The 25,717-nt window shown below is 38.7% G+C and overlaps 1 protein-coding gene across 1 annotated transcript; it reads left to right on the top strand.

Annotated features, from left to right (window-relative positions):
- Window positions 1–701: 701 nt before the first annotated feature.
- On the top strand, window positions 702–24,801 carry TADA1 (transcriptional adaptor 1). The gene is made up of 8 exons (XM_036754069.1): window positions 702–938; window positions 15,492–15,583; window positions 15,884–15,949; window positions 17,707–17,804; window positions 19,822–20,031; window positions 21,591–21,742; window positions 23,944–24,106; window positions 24,463–24,801. Exons 1-8 carry the CDS (start codon window positions 865–867, stop codon window positions 24,613–24,615), a joined length of 1,008 nt encoding a protein of 335 aa, XP_036609964.1. The 5' UTR covers window positions 702–864; the 3' UTR covers window positions 24,616–24,801.
- Window positions 24,802–25,717: the final 916 nt, after the last annotated feature.

The raw sequence follows: 25,717 nt of genomic DNA, 5'->3' as shown, positions 1-25,717 counted from the left end.
AAAAAGCACTCCCTACCCTGGCGGGGCTCACCATCGAAAGGAAAAGCCTGGTTGTCCAGCATCCCCTCCTCTCCACTCCCACAGCCACCCACCAGACTCAGATTTCATCCCCTCTGGCTCAGCCCATGCCAGCAGCCTCCAGCCTGGGGTCCCCTCTGAGCACGACGCCAGCTCCTGGGGTGCTGCACTCACTCCCCTCTGCCTCGCGCCTCTGGGGCGTCCTCGCAGCCCCAGCTGCGGGGACGCCGTCTCGTGCCTAGGCTGGTCCTGCTCCGGGGCATCTACAGTTACCCGGGGTTACTTTGTATCGCTTTTGTGCGTGTTTTGTGTAGACCTGCTGCAGGGCGTCCCCAAAGTCGCTGGAAGAGCTTACGACGAAAAGCGTCATTTGGAAGCTCTAAGAGCTTATCGTAAGTCCGGGGTGAAGGCCTGAATGAGCTAAGCAGAAGCCACTCTCAAAGAACAGGGAAAGAGATGCTCCAATTCGGCAGCGCAGAGCGCAATAGCAACGATCGGCGGCTCCGGCCCCGCAGGTGGCGCTGCAGTACGTGAGACAAGTTTGCAGATGGAGGAGGAGGCAGTGTCAGAACTGACTAGTAGCGTGAAATCGGTCACGTGAGGCGGAGGGGCGGGGAGAGCGGGGAAATCTCAGCGGGGTGTGGTTACGCACGTACGTACGCGTATACCTTCGTGCTTCTCGCGAGAAAGGGAGCAAGCTACGAGAACTAAATAAACGAGGGCTTTCTTGCTCCGCTGCAGACTGGAGACGGAAGCGGCTTCTGCCTCCCGAGCCCCAGTCTGCTCCGATTGGTTTTTGCGGCTGCACACGCGCTGTTGCTCTGCCGGTCGGGAGTCAGGGCAGCGATGGCGACCTTTGTGAGCGAGCTGGAGGCGGCCAAGAAGAACCTGAGCGAGGCGCTGGGCGACAACGTGAAGCAGTGAGTACGGCCATTCCTGCCGCTCTCGGACCGCGGAGGCCTGGCCAGGGACCCCTTCCCCCCCTCTCAGCCCCACCCCCCCCCACCGCGGGCGCTGCCGACCCCTCCCGGGGCTACTTGGGCGGCTGGGAAGAGAGGAGGTAGGAGGGCATCGTCTCCGCTCCCCGCCGAAGCCTGACTGCCAGATCCCTGTGCCCCGCGGGGGGTCGGCAGCGTCTCCATGGCAACGATTGGCATGCATCCCCCTCCCTTCAGTCCCCACCCTCCTGCTGGAGGCCCTGAGGTGTTCAGTAAGTAGCCTTCCCTAGAGAAGATGGTGGGGCCGGACCCCGAAACTTAGGCAACAGTGAGGCCTGCGATGAGGAAACCGTTATGGGACTAGAGAATTAATAATTATTGTTAACATATTGTCGTATAAAATATAACAATACCAGCAGCTGGCATTTATATGGCGCTTTAAGATTTGCAGAGTGATTTAATAATAGCTTGCATTTGTATGTAAGTACACTTTTACACAAAAGTCAAATGAGATATTTGTAAAAAAAAAAAAAAGTTTAGTACCGTGCTTGGCACACCGTAGGCGCTACATAAATGCGTATTTCCTTCACCCTTATGTAGCTCCTTAAGGTTTGCAAAGTGCTTTGATAATAGGTAACATTATAAATAGACTTTTATATATATTGAATGAAATAATATTTGTATAGAACGTTTAGTAAAGAGCCTGGCACGTAGTAGGCATTATGTAAATGTTTATTTCATTCCCCCTTATATAACACTTTAAGGTTTACAGAGTGCTTTAATAATAGCTGGATATATTATAAATACACTTTCACATATATTTCAAATGAGATGATATTTGTAACAGCACTTAGTACATTGCCTGGCACATAGTAGGTGCAGTATGAATGTTTATTCCCTTCTTCACCACCCTTCCTTCCATCTGAGCTGTCACTTCCTTCCCCCCTGGGAGTTTAGAATCAAGCCCTTCTTTTCTGTTCCAAATGCAGTATGCCTATCCATGACTAGGACTAAACAGCTGGTTCCAAAAGTCTTAGTACTTTAAGTTTTATAAACTGTGTTTAAGTTTTATAACTGCACTAAAGACTTTTGAGACAGTCTGCCCATCAAGACTTTTAAAACACAATGTTTTAGGGGCAGCTGGGTGGTGCAGTGAGTAGAGCACCAGCCCTGAAGTCAGGAGGACCTGAGTTCAAATATGGCCTCAGACACTTGAGAGGCTTACTAGCTGTGTGACCTTGGGCAAGTCACTTAATCCCAATTGCCCTGCCTTCCCCTCTCCAAAAAATAAATAAAATACAACTTTTTAAATGGTGACCTCATGGTACAAGGAATCGTAAAGTATTGTTTTGTTGAAAGTGTTGTTCCTTTGTTCATTTGAATGAGTAAATGAATGGATTTTTAAAAAGCATTTATTCAGTGCTTATTATAGTTCAAATAAGCACAGTGCTGAGGATATTCAAATAGAATTGTCACGTCATTGATTCAGGAAATCCCTCCTTGATGCAGATTTGGAAGGCGTTTGTGATTCTTGTACCTATTCTTCCAAAGTTTGCCAAAAGGCATCTGTCCCAGTTGTTCTGAAGGCTTTCCTTCATTCTCCAGACATAGCAAGGAAGATGCTAGTGGAACACTGGCTCTTCATCTCTTAACCTTCACTTCAGCCTAGCTGTGTGACCAACACGTCCTCTCTTCTTTTCTTCCACGGTGTTTCAGTGGAGTTAGGTGTTGCAGTGTGCTGACACTCACCGTGCACTTTTCTCCATTGCTGTCTAGTAACAAGCGTTTATTAAGTGCCTACTGTGTGCCCAGCAATGTGCTGAGGATGCAAACATAGGCAATTTTAAAAATTAGTCCTTGCACTTGGGGAATTCTTAGTCTGATGGGATTTTTGTGGTTTATTCATTTCACTTGTGTCTGGCTCTTGTGACCACATTTGGGGTTTTCTTGGCAAAGATACTACAGTGATTTCCCATTTCCTTCTCTAGTTTATTTTACAGACAAGGAAACTGAAGTGAACAGGGTTAAGTGACTTTCCCAGAATCAAACAGCTAGTGAGTATTTGAGGCAAGATTTGAACTCAGGATGAGTCTTCCTGCCTCCAGGCTGGTCACTCTCTCCACTGAGCCACCTAGCTGTTTGAAGGGTGGAGGAAGCAGTAATGTTTCATAGCTGATTGCCATGCTGCTGGGCAAAACAGTAGTGACAAGATGAGCTTTTGTTTTCACCAGAAAGTTTGAAAAGCTTAGATCCTTTTTTTTGAAAGCAATCTAGCCTGCTTTCATTCTCCCCTTCAACCCTGGGCCCTTGAGCCCAACATAATACATGATACATATATGTGTGTGAATGCCTATATAAACATACCATATTTCCCCATGTATGAGACAGTCCCATGTATAAGATGCACCTTAATTAGGGGGCCCAAAATTTGAAAAAAAAATGTATTACATAAAGTTATTGAACTCAAGTTTTATTCATCATAAAATTCATACTACAACTCCTCATCACTGTCAAAACTCCCATCCATTAGCTTGTCCTCATCTACGTTTGATGACGAATCACTGTCTTCATATATTGCCTCGTCCTCAGCTTCATCTATGGCATTTGAAGTGCCACACTTCTTAAATGACTTGACAATGATCTCAATCTTGATGTTATCCCAGGATCTTTTTACCCAGGTACAAACTTCTCCTATAGTTGGTTTCTTCACTTTGGCCTTTCATGGCCTTCTTCTGCCGTGGCGTTTTCAGTAGGGTTTCTTCTTCCTGTAGCCAGTCTTGGATTGTTTTCTCAGTTGGAGGAGGATCAAACTTATGTTAAGCAGCATGATTTCCATTCACTTTTGCAAACTGGATCACTTTTAGCTTGAATTCAGCACTGTAGGAAAATCTTTTCTGAGCCATTTCTGGGCAGAATGTGGCAAAATGTAACCTAATATACTGCTAACAAATGTGAAACAATGAGCGCAAAGACAAGTGTGAAAAAGTGGGAAATGCAAGTAAAAAAAATCTACAACCACTGTATAAGATGCATCCAGTTTTTAGACCCCCAAATTTTTTTGGAAAAGGCTGCATCTTATACAAGGGGAAATACAGTATATCTCTCATCCATATATCAAAATCATTCACAATTCCTTGGAAGATATAGTAATAGAAATTAACATATTAAGTAACTGATAATAAATATTAAGGGAGCAGGAAGATATATATTTGACAAAACTACACAAAACAGGTAGACGAGATCTCTTGCAGCAGAATCCAGGTCAAAGTGACTCCTTGTACTGAGGATACAAATCTAAAAGTGAGACAGTCCTTGCCTTTGAGGAGCTTACATTCAAATAGGGGCAGATCAAGTAAGGTGGTTTTGTTCTAAGAAGTCCCAAAGATGGTAAGTGAGACAATAGGCCAGTCAGTTAACTGGCTCTTTCAATGGCAGTGGTAGTGTTATTTTATTACAGTTCTCTGAGCAGGAATTGGAAAGTTGGGAGCAGGATGCAGGTGGCTGGGAGCTGAGTGGTTTAAGGTCTCCTAACAGGGTCTCTGGGAGTCTGGTTTGGAGGATGGGCAGCAGTGGCATGGTGGAAGAAAAACATGTTAAGAAACTCCTTGAGGATAGAGACTTTCTGATTTTTGTCTTTATATCCTAGGGCCTGGCCTACTGTCTGACATAGTTTAGGTGTTTAACACGTAATAAGACTTTTGTCCATCGGCAGGTCTCTTCATTCAAACTTTGAGCCAAAGTTTCCTTCATTTGTAAATTAGTTAAGTATCTGCTTCACTGGGGTTTTTGTTCTTTTTAGTGAGGAAAGTGCCTTATAAAACTTAGTTCCCTATAATTGTGAGTTATTGTTGGCAAAGCCCTGTGCAGTTGCTGACAGTGGTGCAAACGTGAGTAATAGTGATTTCTGCCCTCTTGGAGATAACATTCAAGTAGGGAATATCAGTTTAAAACATAGACAAACACAATACAGAGTAGAACAAGATGGGTGCATTTTTGTTGTTTTCAGTTGTGTCCTACTCTTTATGACCCCATTTAGGGTTTTCTTGGCAAAGATACAGGAGTGGTTTGTCATTTCCTTCTCCAGCTCATTTTTCAGATGAAGAAACTGAGGCAAATAGGGATAAATGGCTTTTCCAGGGTCACACAACTAGTGTCTGAGAGAAGATTTGAACTCAGGAAGATGAGTCAATTAGTCTTCCTGATTCCACCTGGCATTCTATCCACTTTGCCACCTAGCTCTGTGCAGTGTATACACAGATAGATAGGAAACATGTACAAGATAAGCACTCATTGATTTGGGGGTGTGTTGTGGGATACTAACAATTGGGAATATCAAAAAAGGCTTCTTGAAGGAGATGGTGTTTGACTTGAACATTGAATGGGATTAGGTGCTTCATGACCATAGGTGAGGAGAAGGAGAATCACCTGTGCAAAGGCATGAAGTTAGAAGGTGGAATGTGTTTATGGGTAGTGTAGAGTAGTTTAGTTTGAGTGTAGAGGGGGATAACATAATTATTCTTGGAAAGATAGACTGGAATCAGAATTGGGAGGGATCACTTTTTTTTCATAAGTTTTTTTGTTTTAAACCTAAATACAAAATGAGAAAAGAAAATATTGCCATGTTCACAGCAGATTATAAGAGGAGATTCGATATAAAATAATAAATTTCCATTTCAAGAAAACCTATATAATAAATGCTACACATTGTTTTCAAAGCTGCCCAGCTTTTTCTTTGCTTCTTTATTGGTTTTGTTTTGTTCTCTGCTGTGCACTTTTTACTTTATTTTTCTCCTTCCCTATTCCCCTCCCCAAGCATCCTAAAGAAGGCTGCAATTAAGCATGGAGATAAACACACATACACATGTATGTGTGTATATACACAAGTATGTGTATATGTGTGTATATGCACATGTATGTGTATATGTGTGTGTATGCACATGTATGTGTATATATGTGTATATACACACATACACATCTACATAGATATCTATTAACCTACATATATACACATATGCACTCTTACACATATACGTAAGACCATATGCTTATTTCTTCCTGTCGTCCGTTTCTCCAAAGGTAGGTAGCATCTTCCTTCATAAGTTCAAGTCTTCCCACATTTTTCTAAATCAGCCATCTCATTATTTCCTTGAACTACTCCAGCCCAGTCACATCCTATTTGAGAGGTTGCCTATGAAATTTTTTTTCCCGATTTACTGCATTCTTTCTATTCTTGGCTACATAGGTTTTATTTATACAAGAAAATATTAATTTAAAATAATTGAAATTATCCTTTTTACACTTCAACAATGCTCTACCGGTATAATATAGTTTAAAGTCTCATACTGCTGAATCTCCTTCCTTTTCATCTTTTCCCTGGTTTCTTTGAAGTTCTTACCTTTTGTTCTTCCAAATGAACTTTATTATTATTTTTTCTAACTAAGTAAAATAATTTTTTACTAATTTAATTGAGATGACATTGAATAAAATTAAAAATTATTTTGGCTTATTTTGGAGAGTAATTTGGAACTATGCCCAAAGGGCTATAAAAATGTTCATACCCTTTGACCCAGCAATACCACTTCGAGGGTGGTATCCCAGAGAGATCACACAAGTGGGAAAAGGACCCGTATGTACAAAAATATTTATAGCGGCTCTTTTTGTGGTAGCTAAGAATTGGAAATCAAAGGGATGCCCATCAATTGGGGAATGGCTGATCAAGCTGTGGTATATGAAGGTAATGGAATACTATTGTGCTATAAGAAATGGGGATGATACGGACTTTATAACAACCTGGAAAAACCTACATGACATAATGCTGAGTGAGCGGAGCAGAGTCAGGAGAACATTATACACAACCACAGATATATGGATTCTGTGAGGACCAACCCTGACAGACTGTGCTCTTCTCGGCAGCACAATATGCAGAGACAGCTCTAAAGGACTCATGATAGAGAGTGCTATCTACATCCAGAGAAAGAACTATGAAGTATGAATGCAGTTAGAGGCACACTTCATGCTCACCTTTTTCTCCCCCCCTTTTTTTTCCTCTCTTTTGTATTTGTTGTTGGGTTGTGGTTTTTTTTTTTTTTTTGGTTCTGTTTCTTCTTATGATTCATTCCATTGGTCATAATTCTTCTCCACAACTTGACTAGTATGTAAATTAATTCAATGAGAAGTTATACATGGAAGTTATATGGGATTCCATGCCATCTTGGGGAGGGAGGGAGGGAAGCAAATCTGGAACTCAAAATTATGTAGAACCGTGTGTTGCAAACTAAAAATAAAAAGAAAAAAGAAAAAGGGAAAAAAATTATTTTGGCTTTACCTACCCATGAACAATAAATGTTACTTCAATTATTTAGATCTAAGTTTATTTGTTCATGTAGTTCCTGTGTCTGTTTGGGCAGGTGTGCACTCAGGTATTTTAAATGGTCTAAAATAATATTGAATAATATTGCTGATACATAGTATAGTTTCTGTTTTTCACTTTTGATTAAATCTATTTTAACTTTAACTTTGAGATCATGATTACTATCCCTTCTTTTTTTTTACATACTAAATTCTACTCCTCCCCTTTATTTTTGCTTTGTATATATCTCTCATTTTTATGTTTCCTGAAAACAACATATTGTTGAATTCAGATTTTTAATCTCCTGTTTGTTTCTGTTTTATAGGTTAATTCATCCCATTAACATTCTAAGCTACAATATTTGTGTATTTTTCTCCTTCCTATTTTTCCTTACTGTTCTTCTCATCCTATTTACCTTATTCCTCCTCACTCCTCTGCTTTACTTCTACCGACTACCTTGCTCTCCTATTCCTTAACATACCCACCCCTGTAAGAGTCCCTTCCTTCTCCTCCCACCCTATCCACTTGCCCTCTTAATTTCTTTCTGAATTTAGAAGACTTTTATGCCCTTCTAGATATATATGTTGTTCTCTCTTTAACCCATTCCCGTTGAGAGTAAGGGGAAGGATCACTTCTAGCTGAGCGCACTCTCTGAGGGTTGGATGGATCAAGGAGAGAGCTTCATGAAGGTGGCGTTTGGATTGTTTCTTGAAAAATATGTGGGATTCTGCAAGCACAGATTGGGAGAGGGCAGTCTAAGAGTAGGGAATGAGGTGAACAAACTCACTAATGCAGGATAGCCTTGATTTCCCTAGCTCAGGGCCATCTCTGGTGTAATCCAGTTGGAGAAGAGTATAGATTACATGCAAGAAAGTAGTTAAGATAACCTTGAATACCAAGCTCTTAGTAGTTTGTATTCTGTGAGGAGAGGGGAAGAATTGTGCAGAGGACTGATGTGATTATAAGTGTATTTTAGAATTCTGGCCGCTGTGAGGAGAATGGATTTCAGTGGGGAAAGACTAGTTAGGAGGCATTTGCAGTAAGTAGCTCATTCGATAGGTGATGAGGCCTGAAACTAGGACTGTGGCACGGGGAATGGAAGGGAGCATGCACATTTGGGAGAGATCCCAAGGAGAATATGCAGGATTACATGGGGGTGGAATGAGAAAGAAAGAGGAGTCAGCATTTTATGGGTGACTGGGGAAAATGGTGGGAATTCAGAAGAAAGGGAATTCAGGAGCACCAAAGATGATGGGTTTGGTTGTGGACACTGAGTTTGAGGCACCAGTGAGTGATCCAAGTAGACACAGAAATACAATAAGAAATTTGTTTGTAACTCATGAGTCCCTAGATTTTTAGGCAGTAGAGTGTAATGGAAAGACTTTAAATGTCAGAAGATCTGGCTTTAAGTCCTGCCACTCTGCAAGCTCTGCCACTTAATTACCAGTTTGATCTTGGGCATATTGTTTACACTCTCTGGGCAGCTGTGAAATGAGGGGGTTTAAAGAGGTGACTTCTAAAGCAATTTTCAGCTAAGTCTGTGATTCAGTGATATAGATGTAGGAGTCATCTACATACAGTTATTACTTGAAAGTGTGAGTGAGATCTCTGAGGAGAGTGCTGATAAAATCTCCTTGACCTTTTGTATGGTGCATTTGCATAAACATTTCTTCATGTCATGAGGGAATATGTTCCCTCCTCATCTTGGTCTTTTTAAAATCTTTCTCTCCCTTCTCAAGTCATCTGTCTCTTTTCTCTTATACTCCTCTTTCCCCCTCAGATTTTTCCAAAATTCTTTCAGTGCCTTCTTTGTGCCTATTCACCTTGTATTATACTTATCTATATACATGTCAAGGAGCAGCTAGATGGCTCAGTGGATAGAGCTTTGGGCCTGGAGTCACGAAGACCTGAGTTCAAATGTGGCCTCAGACACTTACTAGCTGTGTGACCCTGGACAAGTCACCTAACCTGTTTGCCTTAATCCCCTGGAGAAGGAAATGGCACTCTAGTTTCTTTGCCAAGAAAAGCCTGTGGACAATATAGTCCATGAGGTCATGAAGATTTGGACACAACAACAATAGACATGTGAAAGTACAAAACATGGCCACATTTGTAATGAAAATGGATTTTCAAAGTACACATGTTAACGTAATCAAAGGCATAACTATAGTAATGCATATGATAAAGCTTGGGTGGAGGGGGGGAGCATTTACCTGTAATGCAGACTAGTAGAGTACAAAGTTCAGTCATTAAATGTTTGGCAGTTGTCATATGTTAAAGAACTGAGACTTTTTTACCCCATAGAGGTCTTGGTTTTCCAGAAAGCCTATAACTTTATTAGTAGTTCTAAATTCAGAAGCCCTTCCTTTTCTTAATAGCAAGAACTGAAATGACAAGTAAGGTGCTCTGAACCTTTTCTAGTCCCTGTATCTCTTGATTTTCATACCCTATATTCCATATTAAAAGAAATAAATTCTAGAGTTTTCCATGCATATACACTTAAAAATCTTACCTAAACCTGTCTTCAGTATGAAAAACAAATTCTAGAGATCATCATTCATATGCACATAAGAAGCAAAATAAAGAGATTGATTTCAGTAGGATATTATAATTAGTTAAATATTTCTAGTGTTTCCTTCTCCACCCTCCCCACCTCCTTCCCCAAGTTGGAATATTCCAGGTTGGGATTGATGATAGATTATACCTAATTTCTCCAGATGTTCTTATTGGTTTAAAAACCTTCAAACATCTTAGATCACAGTATATTTAAGGCTCTTGATGTTATCTGTGATCTGGGAGGAATGAAAAAATACCTGGACCCTTTATGGTGGAACCCATTTCTCTTGCTAGAGTTCTTTTCCTCTTGCTTAGTCCTATTCTGACCTTGTCTAATCTAAGCTTTTGAGGCAGGCTGTTTTAAAGTTCTTCTGATTATTTTCCTCAGAATTAACTATGACTCCTAATTAGAGGTGTAATCTGTCCTACCCACTTTGTGTTATTCTTATTATCTATAGCCTTATTGCATTAGTCTTTCACATTTTCGTTACAAATGTGGCCATGTTTTGTATCAGAAGGAACACTAGACTGGGAGTTGAGACTAGTCCCAATTCACTCACTATCCCTGCAGCTTTGAGCAACTCATCTGACTTTGTCTGAGCCTTGGTTTTCTCATCTGTATGAAGAGGGTGTGGGGGCTAGACCATCTCTATGGTCTTTTTTCACTCTAAAATTGTGTGATCTCTAGTGCCTAAAAATGTTGTTCTGGATCCATTGTGGATAGTTTGTAACCCAGCATAGCTGAAAACCAAAAACAAAATAAACCAACCAAACAGCTAGTCAAGTTTGGCAATTTTTAGGTACGAATAATGAACAGGTAAAATGAATAAGTAGTCTGTTGTCAGAGCTATATGGCAGTGGTGTATGACCCCACCTTTCTTATAAAATTGAAGCTACCGTTTCAGGCTGTTTGAAATGTTTTGTTATTGGTAAGAATGGGAATGGGGATAATTGTCATACTATACCTTTTTTTAATGAAGCCAGTTATTTCATAATTTTCCCATCTTTTAAAAATGTATATAAGCTTCTATTGTTGATATTTCCATCAGTTAATGAATAGCAGGTAAAAATTGGTAAGTGGTCCTAAAATGCAAATCAACACACATTTATTAAAAGTACCCCTGTATTCAAGGCACTGGAGAGAAAGATAAAAAATTTAGCTATTTCTGCCTTTAAGGAACTTACATAGTATGTATCCAGAGTAAGATGGTAGATTTGAGGTTCAGCATGTAGATGAGAGGTGTTGAAAACACTTATAGTGACCCAGATTAAAATGAAATTGGGAAATGTTTAACAAATTAAATTAAAATACAATAAAACATAGAAAATGTTAACCTATGGTTTTCTAAGTCAATATGTGCCTACAGAGCTCTTTATGTATGGCCCCACTTTTATTTGAATTTGACATCACTAATGTAGAGAAGTCATACTTTTACAGGTAGATCGGCAGTCTAGTGAAGCTAGTGAATGTTATTTTTCAGTACATAAAATGAAATACCTAGGATTACTAAATTATACTAAAGATATTTTTTCCCCATCCAAATTCATGGACCCCCAAAATCTATCCATGGATTTCAAGTTAAGATTCTTGATCTAGTCTAACTCTGTCATTTTACAGATTAAGAAACTTTGGTCCAAAGAGTAATTTGCCCAAGTTCACAGGTAGTAAATGTTAGCAAGACTAGCTCCTATTTCCAAATGTGGTGTTTTTCTACTAAGTCACAGTGTAAGTTGAGACGAGAAAAAGCAATAACAACTGAAGGAATCAGAGAAGGCCTCATGGAACTGATCGTTGAAGAATAAAGAGAAAGAGACACATTCCAGTTGGGGTCACAGCAGTGGGGTAGTTCATTCTGGTTGGAAACTAAGTTTGAGTGATTCTTTCCTCAGGCTACAAGACATCCTGAGTTCACTAAATCATCTTATTACAAATTTTCACACAGATCTTTCAGGAGTTGGTATAGATATTGAAAAAGTTGAGTAAGGGCAGAGCCAAGATGGCATCTGGAAGGCAGGGACTTGCCTAAAGCTCTCCCCCAGGACCCTCCTAACACCTATAAAAATGGCTCTGAACAAATTCTAGAACTACAGAACCCATAAAATAGCAGAGGGAAGCAGGGCTGCAGCCCAGGACAGCCTGGATGGTCTCTGGGTAAGGTCTATCGCACGGAGCTGGGAGCAGAGGGGAGCAGAGCCCAGCGTAGGCCCCGCCTGGACCAACCAGACCCTGGAGCCAGGTGGAACAAGCCTTAGCACCCTGAATCAGTGAGGTGTGGCAGTCACCAGACTTCTCAACCCACAAACACTAAAGACAACAGAAAAGGTTAGTGGGAAAAAACTGCAGGGACAGAGTGAAAGGAGTTCTCGGTTCAGTGAGGGGTGGAGCAGCTACAGAACTACAGCTGCAGTTGATTCCGGGCCCCAGGACCACCTGGTTGGAGGAATTAAGTGGCAGATCAGAGCAGGAGTGCAGAGCCTGCTTAGATCTGAATTGTGGTCTGGGTTGGCGGTTTTGGGGGGAGGAGGAGTGCTGGTGTGGCAGAGCTGGCTGTATAGAAATAGCTCTGAAAACAACAGTATAGCCCCTCAAGCTTAGGACAAAGTACTCTCTACTGTACAAGCAGTCGTACCCTGACGAAAAACTCAAGGGTCAAGTAGTTGGCTGGGAACATGGCCAGGCAGCGAAAACGGACTCAGATTCAGTCTCAGACTTTGGAATCTTTCTTTGGTGACAAAGAAGACCAAAACATACAGCCAGAAGAAGTCAACAAAGTCAAAGAGCCTACATCAAAAGCCTCCAAGAAAAACATGAACTGGTCTCAGGCCATGGAAGAGCTCAAAAAGGATTTGGAAAAGCAAGTTAGAGAAGTAGAGGAAAAATTGGGGAAGAGGAATGAGAGTGATATGAGAAAACCATAAAAAACAAGTCAATGACTTGCTAAAGGAGACCCAAAAAATACTAACTCAAATGGCAAATGAGCTCCAAAAAGCCAATTAGGAGAAGAATGCCTTAAAAGGCAGAATTAGCCAAATGGAAAAGAAGGTCCAAAAGACCACTGAAGAAAATACTACCTTAAAAGTTAGATTGGAGCAAGTGGAAGCTACTGACTTTATGAGAAATCAAGATATTATAAAACAGAACCAAAGGAATGAAAAAGTGGAAGACAGTGTGAAATATCTCATTGGAAAAACCACTGACCTGGAAAATAGATCCAGGAGAGATAATTTAAAAATTATTGGACTACCTGAAAGCCAAGATCAAACAAAGAGCCTAGATATTTCTTTCAAGAAATTATGAAGGAGAACTGCACTGATATTCTAGAGCCAGAGGGCAAAATAGAAATTAAAAGAATCCACCAATTGCCTCCTGAAAAAGATCCCCAAAAGAAAACTCCTAGGAATATTGTTGCCAAATTCCGGGGCTCCCAGATCAAGGAGAATATACTGCAAGCAGCCAGAAAGAAACAATTTGAGTATTATGGAAACACAGTCAGGATAACAGAAGATCTAGCAGCTTCTACATTAAGGGATCGAAGGGCTTGGATAGGCTATTCTGGAGGTCTGTGGAGCTAGGATTAAACCCAAGAATCACCAGCCCAGCAAAGCTGAGTATCATGCTCCAAGGCAAAATACGGACTTTCAAGCTTTCTCAGTGAAAAGGCCAGAGCTGAATAGAAAATTTGACTTTCAAACACAAGAATCAAGAGAAGCATGAAAAGGTAAACAAGAAAGAGAAATCATAAGGGAGTTGCTAAAGTTGAACTGTTTTGTTTACATTTCTAAATGGAAAGATGATGTGTATAATTCATGAGACCTCAGTGTTAGGGTAGCTGAAGGGAATGTGTGTGTGTGTGTGTGTGTGTGTGTGTGTGTGTGTGTGTGTGTGTGTATAGACAGAAGGCACAGGGTGAGTTGAATATGAAGGGATGATATCTAAAAAAATAAAATCAAATTAAGGGATGAGAGAGGAATATATTGAGAGAGGGAGAAAGAGAGAGAGAGAATGGGGTAAATTATCTTGCATAAAAGTGGCAAGAAAAAGCAGTTCTGTAGGAAGGGAAGAGGGGCAATGAGTGAATGTTGCTCTCATCAGATTTGACCTGAGGAGGGTCAAACATACACACTCAATTGTGTATCTTACCCCACAGGAAAGAAGGAGTAAGGAGATAAAAAAGGGGGGACGATAGAAGGGAGGGCAGATAGGGGGAGGAGGTAATCAAAAGCAAACACTTTCAAAAAGGGACAGGGTCAAGGGAGAAAATTAAATAAAGGGGGATAGGATAGGAAGGAGCAAAATATAGTTAGCCTTTCATAACATGAATATTGTGGAAGGGTTTTACATAATGATACATATGTGGCTTATGTTGAATTGCTTGCCTTCTTAGGGAGGGTGAGTGGGGAGGAAAGAGGGGAGAGAATTTGGAACTCAAAGTTTTAAAAGCAGATGTTAAAAAAAAAAGTTTTTGCATGCAACTAGGAAATAAGATATACAGGCAGTGGGGCATAGAAATCTGTCATGTCCTACAAGAAAGTAAGGGAAAAGGGGAAGGAGGGGAGTGGGGTGACAGAAGGGAGGGCTGACTGGGAAACAGGGCAATCAGAATATATGCCATCTTGGAGTGGGGGAGGGTAGAAATGGGGAGAAAATTTGTAATTCAAATTCTTGTGAAAATCAATGCTGAAAACTAAAAATATTAAATAAATAAGTAATAATTTAAAAAAAAGAAAATGATTGGAGACAGGAGAAGGTGGAAAATAACAGTAAGAAGAAGAAGAACAATAGTAATCATCTCTCAGAGAGGGTGAAAGAACCCTGGATTTGGAACCGGAAGAGCTTGATTCAAATTTTGAATATGCTGCTTATTAATTGTATGACCCTGGGAAAGTCTTTTCAATGAGATACTAGAGAATGGTGATCTCTAAGGCTAGAAATGGAGCCAATAAACTATATATTGACTTAGAAAAACATAAAAACAAAAGTTGAGTAAGGATCCATTTAAGCTTAGTCATAAATTGCTTTTTGGATGAATCTTAGCCTGAACATAAGGAGTAACAACTACTTAAATTTACAGCTAGGTGGGCATTAATATAGAAATTATTTCCTGTCACTAACTTAAACACATGTTACTATTTCTAATAATGACTTAGGGAATAAAAGTCTATATAAATTTACTTCTGCTTTTCACTTCTAGGAACTGACTTTTTTCAATATTTAAAATAACTTTTACCTGCAGCTCCTCAGGAATTCAGAACTGATTCCTTTGTGGTGTATTGAAATCCAGCATTTGAGCTATTCAGCTAAACGTCTGACTTATTGCATTTAGCTTAAGCATCACATTTAGATATAAATATTAAATGTGGAATATAAAGCATTAGAAAGATGTAATATGATGGCTCTGGTTTTTTGAGAACTAAATTCTGTCTTCACTTTTGCTTTTGTTTTTCACTTGTTTCTATAATATGTCAAGGCCTAACATTTGATAAAAGTCTCCTTCCTGTTGTTTTGAGTTAAGTCTTCTTAAGTTCTTTTCCTTGTGTTCATAAGATAATATTTCCAAGGCAGGCAAAAAGTTAAATCTTGACAAGAATCAAAACCTGTGGTTCTTCTTGTTTCCATCCCCTCCATGTAGATATTGGGCTAACCTGAAATTGTGGTTCAAGCAGAAGATCAGCAAAGAAGAATTTGACTTGGAAGCTCATCGGCTCCTCACACAGGAAAATGGTAATTTAAAAAAGTCTCGTAATTATTGGGGAGTTGTTTTTGTTCCCGTTCCCGTCCCCAGACAAAAGAAGTACAATAGGCCAATTTGTTTAATGTCACTGCATAAAATTTTAGTTCAAGTGTATATAAGGCTATCATCTCAAAATGTGCATTGAGCAAAGAAACTAGAATTGTAATACATAGAGAATCCAAAATTTTCTTACAGTCTAGATTTACCTAGTTTTTGTCTTACATTGTTATAAATGCTTCTGCGTTTGTAGTAGTGTTGTATTTAATTTGTGGCAAACTTTACTTTTCCAGTACATTCCCACAATGATTTCCTCTTGGCTATTCTCACTCGTTGTCAGATTTTGGTTTCTGCACCAGGTAAGCTGGACTTTTTTTTTTTTGAAGGGAGAAGTGGGGAATGGTGAGTGGCAGTCATTAAGCACATACAATCCAGGAAAGTTACTCCCTTGTCATCCTTTCATAGACCTAGCTGTTTCTTGTTTAATGCCCTTGTATCCTTTGACACCAAGAAGAAAAATGTTAAGTTCAAATTCTGTTAGAGTACTTTCCCCTGTTACCCCCACCCCCTTTTTCTTTCTATTTCGTTTCTTACTCGTTTATTTCCTGGACATTAATTTGTTTAGTTAGATGGTTTGAAAGTGAAGCAGTTAGTGGTAAAGGTAGTATAAGGAGAGTTAGCCTAGGGGTGACATGAAGCTCAGGTGCAAGGGTTTCAAAAAGGTGAAGAATGAGTGAAGGAGAAGTTTGGAGCAGCTCCAAGGCAGGCACAGGTAAAGTGGAAAATCAAGTGGTAGTTAGTGGTCTAGGAGAACCCAAGACCTTCCAGGAGGTTGGGTTTTTACTTGATATCTTCCTTTAATAAAAGTGTCTTCATCTGGAGTGTTGTTCAGAGCTGTCAGGTTTGGTATAGACTGCATTGAGTCGTTCAGGGAACACTTAGTGAGTGACTGCTATGTGTTAGGCACCTTGTTTGGCACTGAAGATACAAAGACAAAAAAGCAGTCCTCTGCCTCTCAAGGAGCTTACAGTCAACAACTGTTCATGGGATGTTGGTGGAGATGAAAAGATCATGCAGGAGACAAACCAATGGAGAGAGAGACATGACAGGTTAATTTTCCCTTTTGAACCTAAAGAAATCTAGGTGGAGAAATAGTGAGCAGTGGTTCCAGATTACTTTAGATTAAGGTGGCAGATTCTTCTTTTGTCCACATTGTTAGGTTTTTGTATCCTTTTGTCTTTTTATCAGTCAATCAAATATTTGAGAACTGGAACATCAAAGCCCAGTGCTTCATCCTCTGTGGACTGATGTTTCATCCCACTTTTCTCCATTGACATTTTCATTTTTTAACCATTTTTTCCCTTGTACCTCCTCACAAAAGGAGGATAGAGGTAGCTATCTGGAACTCTGTCTTTGCAGTCTATAAAGTTCTGAGGCAGTAGCTCTTCCAAAATTATGTAGAGCTTTGTTTCTGGATTTGTTTTTTTTTTTTTTAACCTTTTTTCAAGTGGTTAATTTCTGTTAAAACCATCTTACATAAAGCGTACTGGATAGAGAACTGTCCTCAAAGCCCGGAATACTTGAGTTCAGGTTATACCTCTAATGCATCCTGACTCTGTGACCATTGGCAAGTCATTTAACCCTCAGTGCTCTAGGCCAGGGGACCAAATCCAGTCTTCTGTCTATTTTTGTACAGCCCAAATTAAGATTGGTTTTTATATTTTAAAATAAAAATTTAAAAAGGTAAAAAAAAAAATTTTAAGGTTAAAAATAATTCTTTATTTCTTGATTGGACAAAAACAGGTGGCAGACAGTTTTATGGGCCAGACTTGGCTTGAATTTGCCAACCCTGGGTTTAGGTAGGTTTCTAGAGTAGATGCCAGTCTGGATTGGTAGAGGACATTTTCCTTACCAGGGAATTAGTTCCTTGTACCATTGAAATTATAGGTCCAGAAACTGAGGTCCTGGAAATTAAGTGATTTGGAGAGAAAATTAGAATCCAAGCATATAGAATACTTTTTCTTATATGTTTTATATTTTCTAAGAAAAACGTATTTGATTGCTGTTAGTATCTTTATTGTTGTTTATGAATCCATGTTGTTTTCTTGCCTTTTAGAGGGTGCTGGATCTTTACCCTGGACAGGAGGTTCTGCAGCTAAACCTGGAAAGCCCAAAGGAAAGAAAAAACTTTCTTCAGTTCGACAGAAATTTGATGTAAGTTATTTTCTGAATGAGGTTGGTTATAATTGCTAACACTGTGATTTAATTAATTTTTTTTTCAATAGTGGAGTGTCTTTCCAAAGAAATGAGATGTATAAAATACTGACTTTTAGGAAAAAAGACATGCTGCTTTGCTTCAGAATGGTCATTGGTTTTATAAATCCTTGGTTGTCCTACATTGATGTGTTTGTAATTCTTTTTCCTTATTATTTGCATCCCAGTTTATTATAGTCATTATGTTTGCGAGTATTTAGTCAACAAAAGCAAAGCCTATTTTCTCTGCTTCCTCTTAAACATTAACTTCTGCACATGCCAAATCATACATCATTATAGGCAAAGGGACCATGAAGACCTAGTCCAACAGTCCCTCTACTTTCAGCGAGGAAATAAGCCTTCACTTGGCTAAGTCTTGCACAGCGTTAGTGAGTGACATGGGATGAGAACCATATTTCTAGACTCAAATTTTTGCTCTTTCCCCTGCACTTTGCTTTAGTGTTTTAGAGTCAATCTTAGCACTCAAATGGTCTTCATGTCTGTATTTTGTTTTAGTACTTAAGTACATTCTGTATCTATTTAACATATGTTTTGAGGATGTCTTGTGTCCCAAGGATCATTGTGAATATCTTAGGAGTAATATGCACTTGTAATTAACTTATTTAGGGTAAAAAGTGTTCTATAACTATTTAATTGTTTCTTTCATAGATTTCAGTCTTAAGTATTTTCTCATGCCCCTAGGATAAACACAAACTCCCTAGTCTGCTATTTGATGTTTCCTCTAATCTGGCTTCATCTCTTAGCTGTCTAGATGTAAATATTACCCTTCTTCATGTATTTTGTGTTTCAGCCACACTGGACTAATTTTGTTCCCTGAATTTGACTTTCCATTTTCATGCTTTCACACAAGCCATTTTTCATGCCTTGAATAATATCCCTTATGTCCACATTTCAGAAACCTCATCAGGACTAAACTAAAGTGTTCCTACTCCATCTGCCCTCTCCCCTCCACCTGGATGTTGGCATTCTCTTCCTAAATTTTCTTTGTACTTTACTTATTTATATACATGTTGTGTTGTGCCCCTCCAGTAGAATGTAAACTTGAGGACTCTCTGATTTTTATCTGTGTCCCCAATGCTTTGCTTTTATTATGTACTTAGTAAATGTTGGTTGAATTGATTTGATTGTTTCTTGATAGCCTCATAGGTTGTCATCATCAACAAATATTTATATACCTACTCTTCTTTTTAAATCAGCGGTTATGGGGGTCTCCTGAACTTTATTTGAATATATTGGCATATATTGAAATACACATTGAAATTAAATAGAATTTATTTCCTTTGTATTCGTATGCATTTTTTATGCATTTAAAAACATTATCTTGAGAAAGCTTCACCATAATGCCACAGGGATCATGACAGATGTAAAGGATTAAGAACCCTAGTTTTGAATAGTGGCTTCCCATTTCTTCAGCATTTGACCAAGTCTGTTTCATTGGTTATCCAAGCATTTTTGGTATTTAATAAAAGCATTGATAATACATATATCTTCTTGAAACTTAAGTTACACACATATAGGCTTAATGTAGGAAAAATATTCTTGTCATTTCAGTTCAGAACCCTTCTATGTACTTCTCTTAGCTTCTCGCTACTTATAATTATTTTCTAGTGGAGGGATGCCTGCTATTGGCATCAAATTAAAATTGAATTGATAGCCATCTTATTAAGGTAGAACCTCCTACAATACATGTCTGTTAGTTTTCTTACATTTCATTTATGTTTCGTAAAGTGCTATGTTTATTTCTAATGCTTTCAGTATTGCTATGAAGTGATGGATTCTGCCTGTTACTCTTTTAGTTTTTCTTTGGACATATAAAGCTATAATTGGTACATTGGGACACTTGAATCCATTTAAAACGTACATGGAATTTATGTTGGTCATTTCTGTTTGAGTTTTGTTCTAATCACTGTTATGATAACCACCGTTATGAATAATAACATCTGTTCTTACTCCACAGCATAGATTCCAGCCTCAGAATCCTCTGTCAGGAGCCCAGCAGTTTGTGGCAAAGGATCCACAAGATGATGATGATTTGAAACTTTGTTCTCATACTATGATGCTTCCTACTCGAGGCCAACTGGAAGGGAGAATGATAGTAACTGCGTATGAGCATGGGCTGGACAATGTCACTGAGGAGGCGGTGACTGCTGTTGTATATGCAGTGGAGGTTAGGTGGTTGCCATAAGATGATGTATCCCATATTTTACTATGAAGAATGTAGGATAAGATGATATTACAGAACAAGACATAAAACTACCTCTCTGATTTCTAAGAATTAAAATCTTTGTTATTAACATATCATGGGTCAAGGAACATATTATCTTATTCCTAATGATAATGTTAAAAGAACCCTATACATTTTTAGAAGGGTAGATTGCAAGAGAAGCATCTATTCTTTATTAATTCTTAATTTGGAATCAGGAATCTTAGCATTTATGTCCACCAGTGGAAAAATACAAAATTAGGAATTAGAAAATTCCTATTCTGGTCTCAGCTCCTCTACTTTTTGAGCTTTTTGCCTTTGGGCAGGACCCCTTAATCTTCCTGAACCTCCATTTTCTTGCCTTTGATATGGAGATAAGAAGACTGGCAAGGTTGTGGGAGATCAAATGCGAGAATTATGTGAAAATGCAAGTGATTCCAGGACTGTACAGATCTGTAGGTGGTGATCTTGAGGCCTAAAGAGGAGAGGTACTTAGCCCATCTTTTTTGGCCTGGTTGCATTATTGCGTGCCTTGCACACAGTAAATGTGCTGCACATTTATTGAATGTCCTAATTTCGTTAGTTAGTTTTTCCCTATGTTTCTCTCTAGATCTTTTTGGTAGACCTTTCATTCTTTAATAGAAATTACATAGTGGACATGGCTATAATTGTAAACCTCAAATAGACTTTGAGGATTTCATTAATCTCTCTTTTAGTTGCCATCTTCCAACAATAGTAGGCCACATTTGTTAAAAAAAAACAAACATTTAAGGTTTTAGATGGTGTTTGGTTTCATAGGTGTCATAGTATGATTGAATCACCATTTGAGGGTTATGACTGCCCAGGTTCTGGAATAAAGTTTTGCTTTGAAAATGTTTCCTTATTGCTAGTGGGGAAATGGGACTTAATTTTCATTGGGACTTTATCTTTTGCTCATTTCCTGTTGCTTCTCATTTGTGTTAAAATATAGATAAAGTTCAGTGGTATTTTGCTACATAGGTTTTCTTTCCACTCTGTAGAATTGGCCTACTTAGTCATGATTAAGAAGTCTTGTTATTTGAACTAACCATACTTATACAGGAAAAGAAAAAAAATTATAAGAAGAAAAGTTTTAGGCCAGATTCATTTCTGGGTTTTTAGTGTATTTAGCCCTATAATAAGGTTGGCTCACCCCATATGGACTTAGATTTGAGAGAAAGGATAAAATTGAATTTTTAAGGTTGTTACTATTTTATTTTAGCTTTGAAAATCAGATTTTTGTGTAGAGCAAGCCAACCTTAGAATAAGGCTGAAGGAGAAAAAAAAGATTTTCATTCTTCCCTTTCCCTTACACTCTCCAGCTGCTTTCATTGTCGCCTCTGTGACCAGTCCCATGAATTTTCACATCACTCCCAATATGAATTAGTCTGTCATATACTTCCCACCTATTAAATTCTAATAGTAGTTAAGAGGTCAGCGAAAGTTTTATGATTTCCTCTTGAAGAGACTTAGAAGTTATGTGTATTTATTCTTTTTCTTTATAGAATCACCTTAAAGATATTCTGACATCAGTGGTATCAAGAAGAAAAGCTTACCGTTTACGAGATGGTCATTTTAAATATGCATTTGGTAGCAATGTGAATCCGCAGCCTTACTTAAAGAATAGTGTAGTAGCGTACAATAACTTAATTGAATGGTAAGTGGAATTTTGAATAATGATTGCTCATTTTTAAGGTCTCTCATTATTCAGTGACTAAGAGATAAATGACTAGCTCTTAAAAGATAAATGATTATTTTAATTATGTCCAGCCAGAGTGCTTTGGACAACTGTCACTTCATCTATCTATCTATTTTTCTTTCTTTCTTTTTCATCCTTATGTTGAATCGAGTAGCGTAATTCAGAATTCTCATATTTGGTGTGATGTTCTGGAGTTTGGCTACGTGTATCCCCTTTATCTCTTTCCCCTCCAGAGTATCTGGAGTGGAATGGAGGGTCTTTCTTAGAATTCATACCCTGTTGGATGTCCAGGGCAGTTACCTCCAAGCTGGCAGAAATTTCAGGATCTGAACCTGTAAGATTGATTTCGTTTCTGGTCCGGGACTAGAGTGATAGGGAAATCCCCACTTTTCACCTCATATTTCCTGTCCTTTGCTGGCTTGGGTCTACTGCCATCAAACTGCTTTATCAAATTAATTGTACTTATGCATCTGTTCCTTTAGATACATTTTTTTCTGGGACCCATTGAGAGTTTCTTGCTTATATGGCAGTCCAACTACTGTCTCTGCACCCCCCTACCCCCTAAATGATATACTTTTCTCAGATTTTTGAAATAAGAAACTTATATTTTCTTTTTTTTAAATCAGTTTTAGAAGAAGCTAGGTTTCTACCTGAGCACTGATCTTTTTCTCTGTAGTGTTCAAATTAAGGGGAGGAGAAAAGGGGTGGATGAAAAGAACAAGATGCTAATAGGGAGGTTTGGCAGGTGATGCTGGCAGTGGAACTGAAATAATAAGACAAAGCAGGGAATAAGGTAGTGAAAGGGATGAGTGCAGGAAAGTGTGATAGAGATGATAAAGTTGAAAGGATGTGTCCAGCCAGTACCCGTTTATAGGCACCATCTTGGAAACAGCAAAGTATTTAGATTCTTTTAAATATTGTAGTTTCTTCCGAATCTCAGTTCTTAGATTACTGTTTTGATCCTCTTCTGGCACCAAATGGTATCTATCTTAGTTTGGCCTATTTACTCAGTCATCTGAAAAGGGACTCAGACTTCCCAGTCTCAAGTATATTTCTTGTTTGCTCCTCAGATTATAATTACAATGATCTCTACTAATATGCAGGATGCAAAATTGTGCCTGTGTTAAGTATAATGAGTACTTATAGTCCCTTAGTCTCTCTTTTTCACAGTACCAAAGGACCATCATAAATCTGTTTTTCTTGGCCTTTATTTCTAATCACAGAAAATCCTGAAGTGTTTGTTTTCTCTAGTCATATGGCCAACCATCTTTTGTATCTTCAATACATCTTATTTTCAACTCATCTTTGTTTCATTTATTTAATCTGGATGGGCGTGAGGACCAACTTTTATATTGCTTTTTAAGTCCTTACTAGGAACATAGTGAATACTGATTTGAAGTTCAAGTTAAAGGTACAGTTATATTCAGAGTTCTGGACCTAATGAGGTTAAATGGAATAGGTAGGGTTCATACTTTTCACGCATCTGTTATCTAATAGAGAGCTGCATAAAACATGTTAGTGTTCACGCTAAAGAACATAGAGCCTGGTAGAAAAATCTGGTTTGAGGGAGCATAAGAACTATTGCAGTGGCCTAAAAACAGTGCATGGGAGAGGATCCTGAGTCTGGCAGGCAGCTGCTTCAAAATATAAATATCTAGGTCTTTCTATCTATGGCCTGTTCAGGTGCACACAAATTAAATAGAGAGGTTGGTTCTCCAGAGAATGTTAAAGATGCTTTTAAAATGAAGAATAATGGAAAGCAAACACAGATCCCATTTGCTTAAGTGACTGTACTAAATAGAGTCTTTATGATAGGTAAGGCTCTTACATGTCAGGTGTCAGGAATTTAATAGAGCTGCACAAAATATTTTTGTGTTATTACTGACAAGGTAACAGATGGAAAAAGAGAAAACTCACTTGGATCAGAAAAAGACACTCTTGCATTGACCTAAAAACAGCTGCACTGAAGAGCTTTCCTGGCCTGACAGGCAGTTGCTTAAAAACATCTAGCAGTTGAGCCTATTCGGGTTCACACAAATTAAATAGGAAGGAGGTTGGTTCTGCTTGTAAAATGAAAAATAATGTTTAAAAAGCAAACTTGTATCCTATCTGCTCAAGTGACTGTGTCTTTGTTGAGGAATCTTTGTTTTTGCTTTCAGCCCTCCAGCATATTCAGTTCCTTCTACTGGTCAGAATCCAGCTTCCCACCCACCTCCTGATGATGCTGAGCAGCAGGCAGCTCTCCTGTTAGCTTGCTCAGGGGATACTTTGCCAGCTTCATTGCCTCCTGTAAACATGTATGACCTTTTTGAAGCTTTACAGGTAAATCAGTGCCTGCTTAATACTAAGCTGTGTATAGATTTAAGAATTTTGTAAGCTTGAAAAAAGCCTTTTTAGCAACCTCTTCCACATTGACTAGGTGTCAGATGTGTTGTAGAAGTCCTGCTCAGAAGCTGTTGCCAGTGCCAAGATTCTTTGATACAACTAAAGAAATGAGTTATGTTCATCAAGTTTTCAGACTTTAAAAATGACTAATGATAATACTAATGGCCCATTTATTTCTGGTTCTGGTTTGAGTCTGTTAATTTGCATAATATTTATGAGTCCCTCATTGTATCTTTAATGTAGAGAAAACTATGCCAACAAATATTTAGGAATATTTTACACTTCAATTTTAGGTGCACAGAGAAATGATTCCTACACATACGGTATATGCCCTGAACATTGAAAGGATCATCATGAAACTCTGGCATCCAAATCATGAAGAGCTTCAACAGGACAAAATTCATCGGCAACGTTTGGCCACTAGGGAGGGGCTGCTGCTCTGCTGATGTAGCAGTTGAGATCTGAGGGTGTTGAACTCTTACCAAATTGATGTCTAAGAACTGGATTTTTTGTCTACATTTCAAGGCTGAAATGTGCAATGCATAACCACTTCCTATGGAAATGACTTGTGTTAATGTATTTATGTGCTACTATGAAGCCATATTATAAACCTGACCTTTGTTAATGATCCATCTCTTCTGATACCATCCCCCACTTTTAACCCTCTTGCCCAAAGCAGGTGCTGTTTCTGCTATTGGGATTCAAAGCCGATTCATTTGTGAGAAATTTAGTACCAAGGATTAGCTGGAATGTAGCCTTTGGGCCTTGCAGCTATTTTGCCTGGTTTGTGTGAGTAATATTCTTTGAAGAGCTTTTATGTACTCCCTTTTCTATGATCAGAAGAAAGATCCAGGTGTTGAGTGAAGGACTGTTGATCCACATTCCAGCAAAGACAATGTAGGCACTTTTCAGAAATCAAAAAAACCACTTCAATGTTATAAATGGTCTCTTAATAACCTAGTTATTTTCAGCCCATAGAACCATAACTTAGTATTGCTGCAGATGGCTACATGCCTGTTCTTTGCATCAAAAAAATTCTACTATTCAGGAATGCAGTAATAAACACAAAATTACTTCCATAGTTAACATTTCTCCATAGAGGTAGTCTTCTTGCCAAGTCCTTAGGACCACCATTTTGTCACACACACACAAAATTATCTGTACTTAATAGTTATTAAAGTTGTGGGCTTTAGTTAGAATAACATCTGGTTGTGTTTGATGCCACCTGGAAACTGATATTGCTAACAACTGAAGTGATGTAGACAAACCAGTTAAAATACAGCTGTATGCATAAATATACACATGTATGTATACGTGTACATATATTACCCATAAATGTTCTTATGATGAAGTAGTTTCATCCTTTGATGTTACAAATTGGGACTTGAAGAAAATGAATTCTTTAAAAAAAATTACATGGCAAATACTGCCTTTCATAGGGCTGAATGTTACACGAAACACTGCTTTATGTGTTTTCAGCAGAACTTTAAGTCACATAAGAGAAGGTTTTGTGATTTTCAAAGCAAATACTGTGTTTTAGGACAATCT

Source organism: Trichosurus vulpecula, chromosome 4 (genome assembly GCF_011100635.1).
Source record: "Trichosurus vulpecula isolate mTriVul1 chromosome 4, mTriVul1.pri, whole genome shotgun sequence".
In the NCBI taxonomy this organism is placed as follows: domain Eukaryota; kingdom Metazoa; phylum Chordata; class Mammalia; order Diprotodontia; family Phalangeridae; genus Trichosurus; species Trichosurus vulpecula.
The sequence above is the reverse complement of the archived record's forward strand: the minus strand, read 5'-3'. Positions and strand labels throughout refer to the sequence as shown.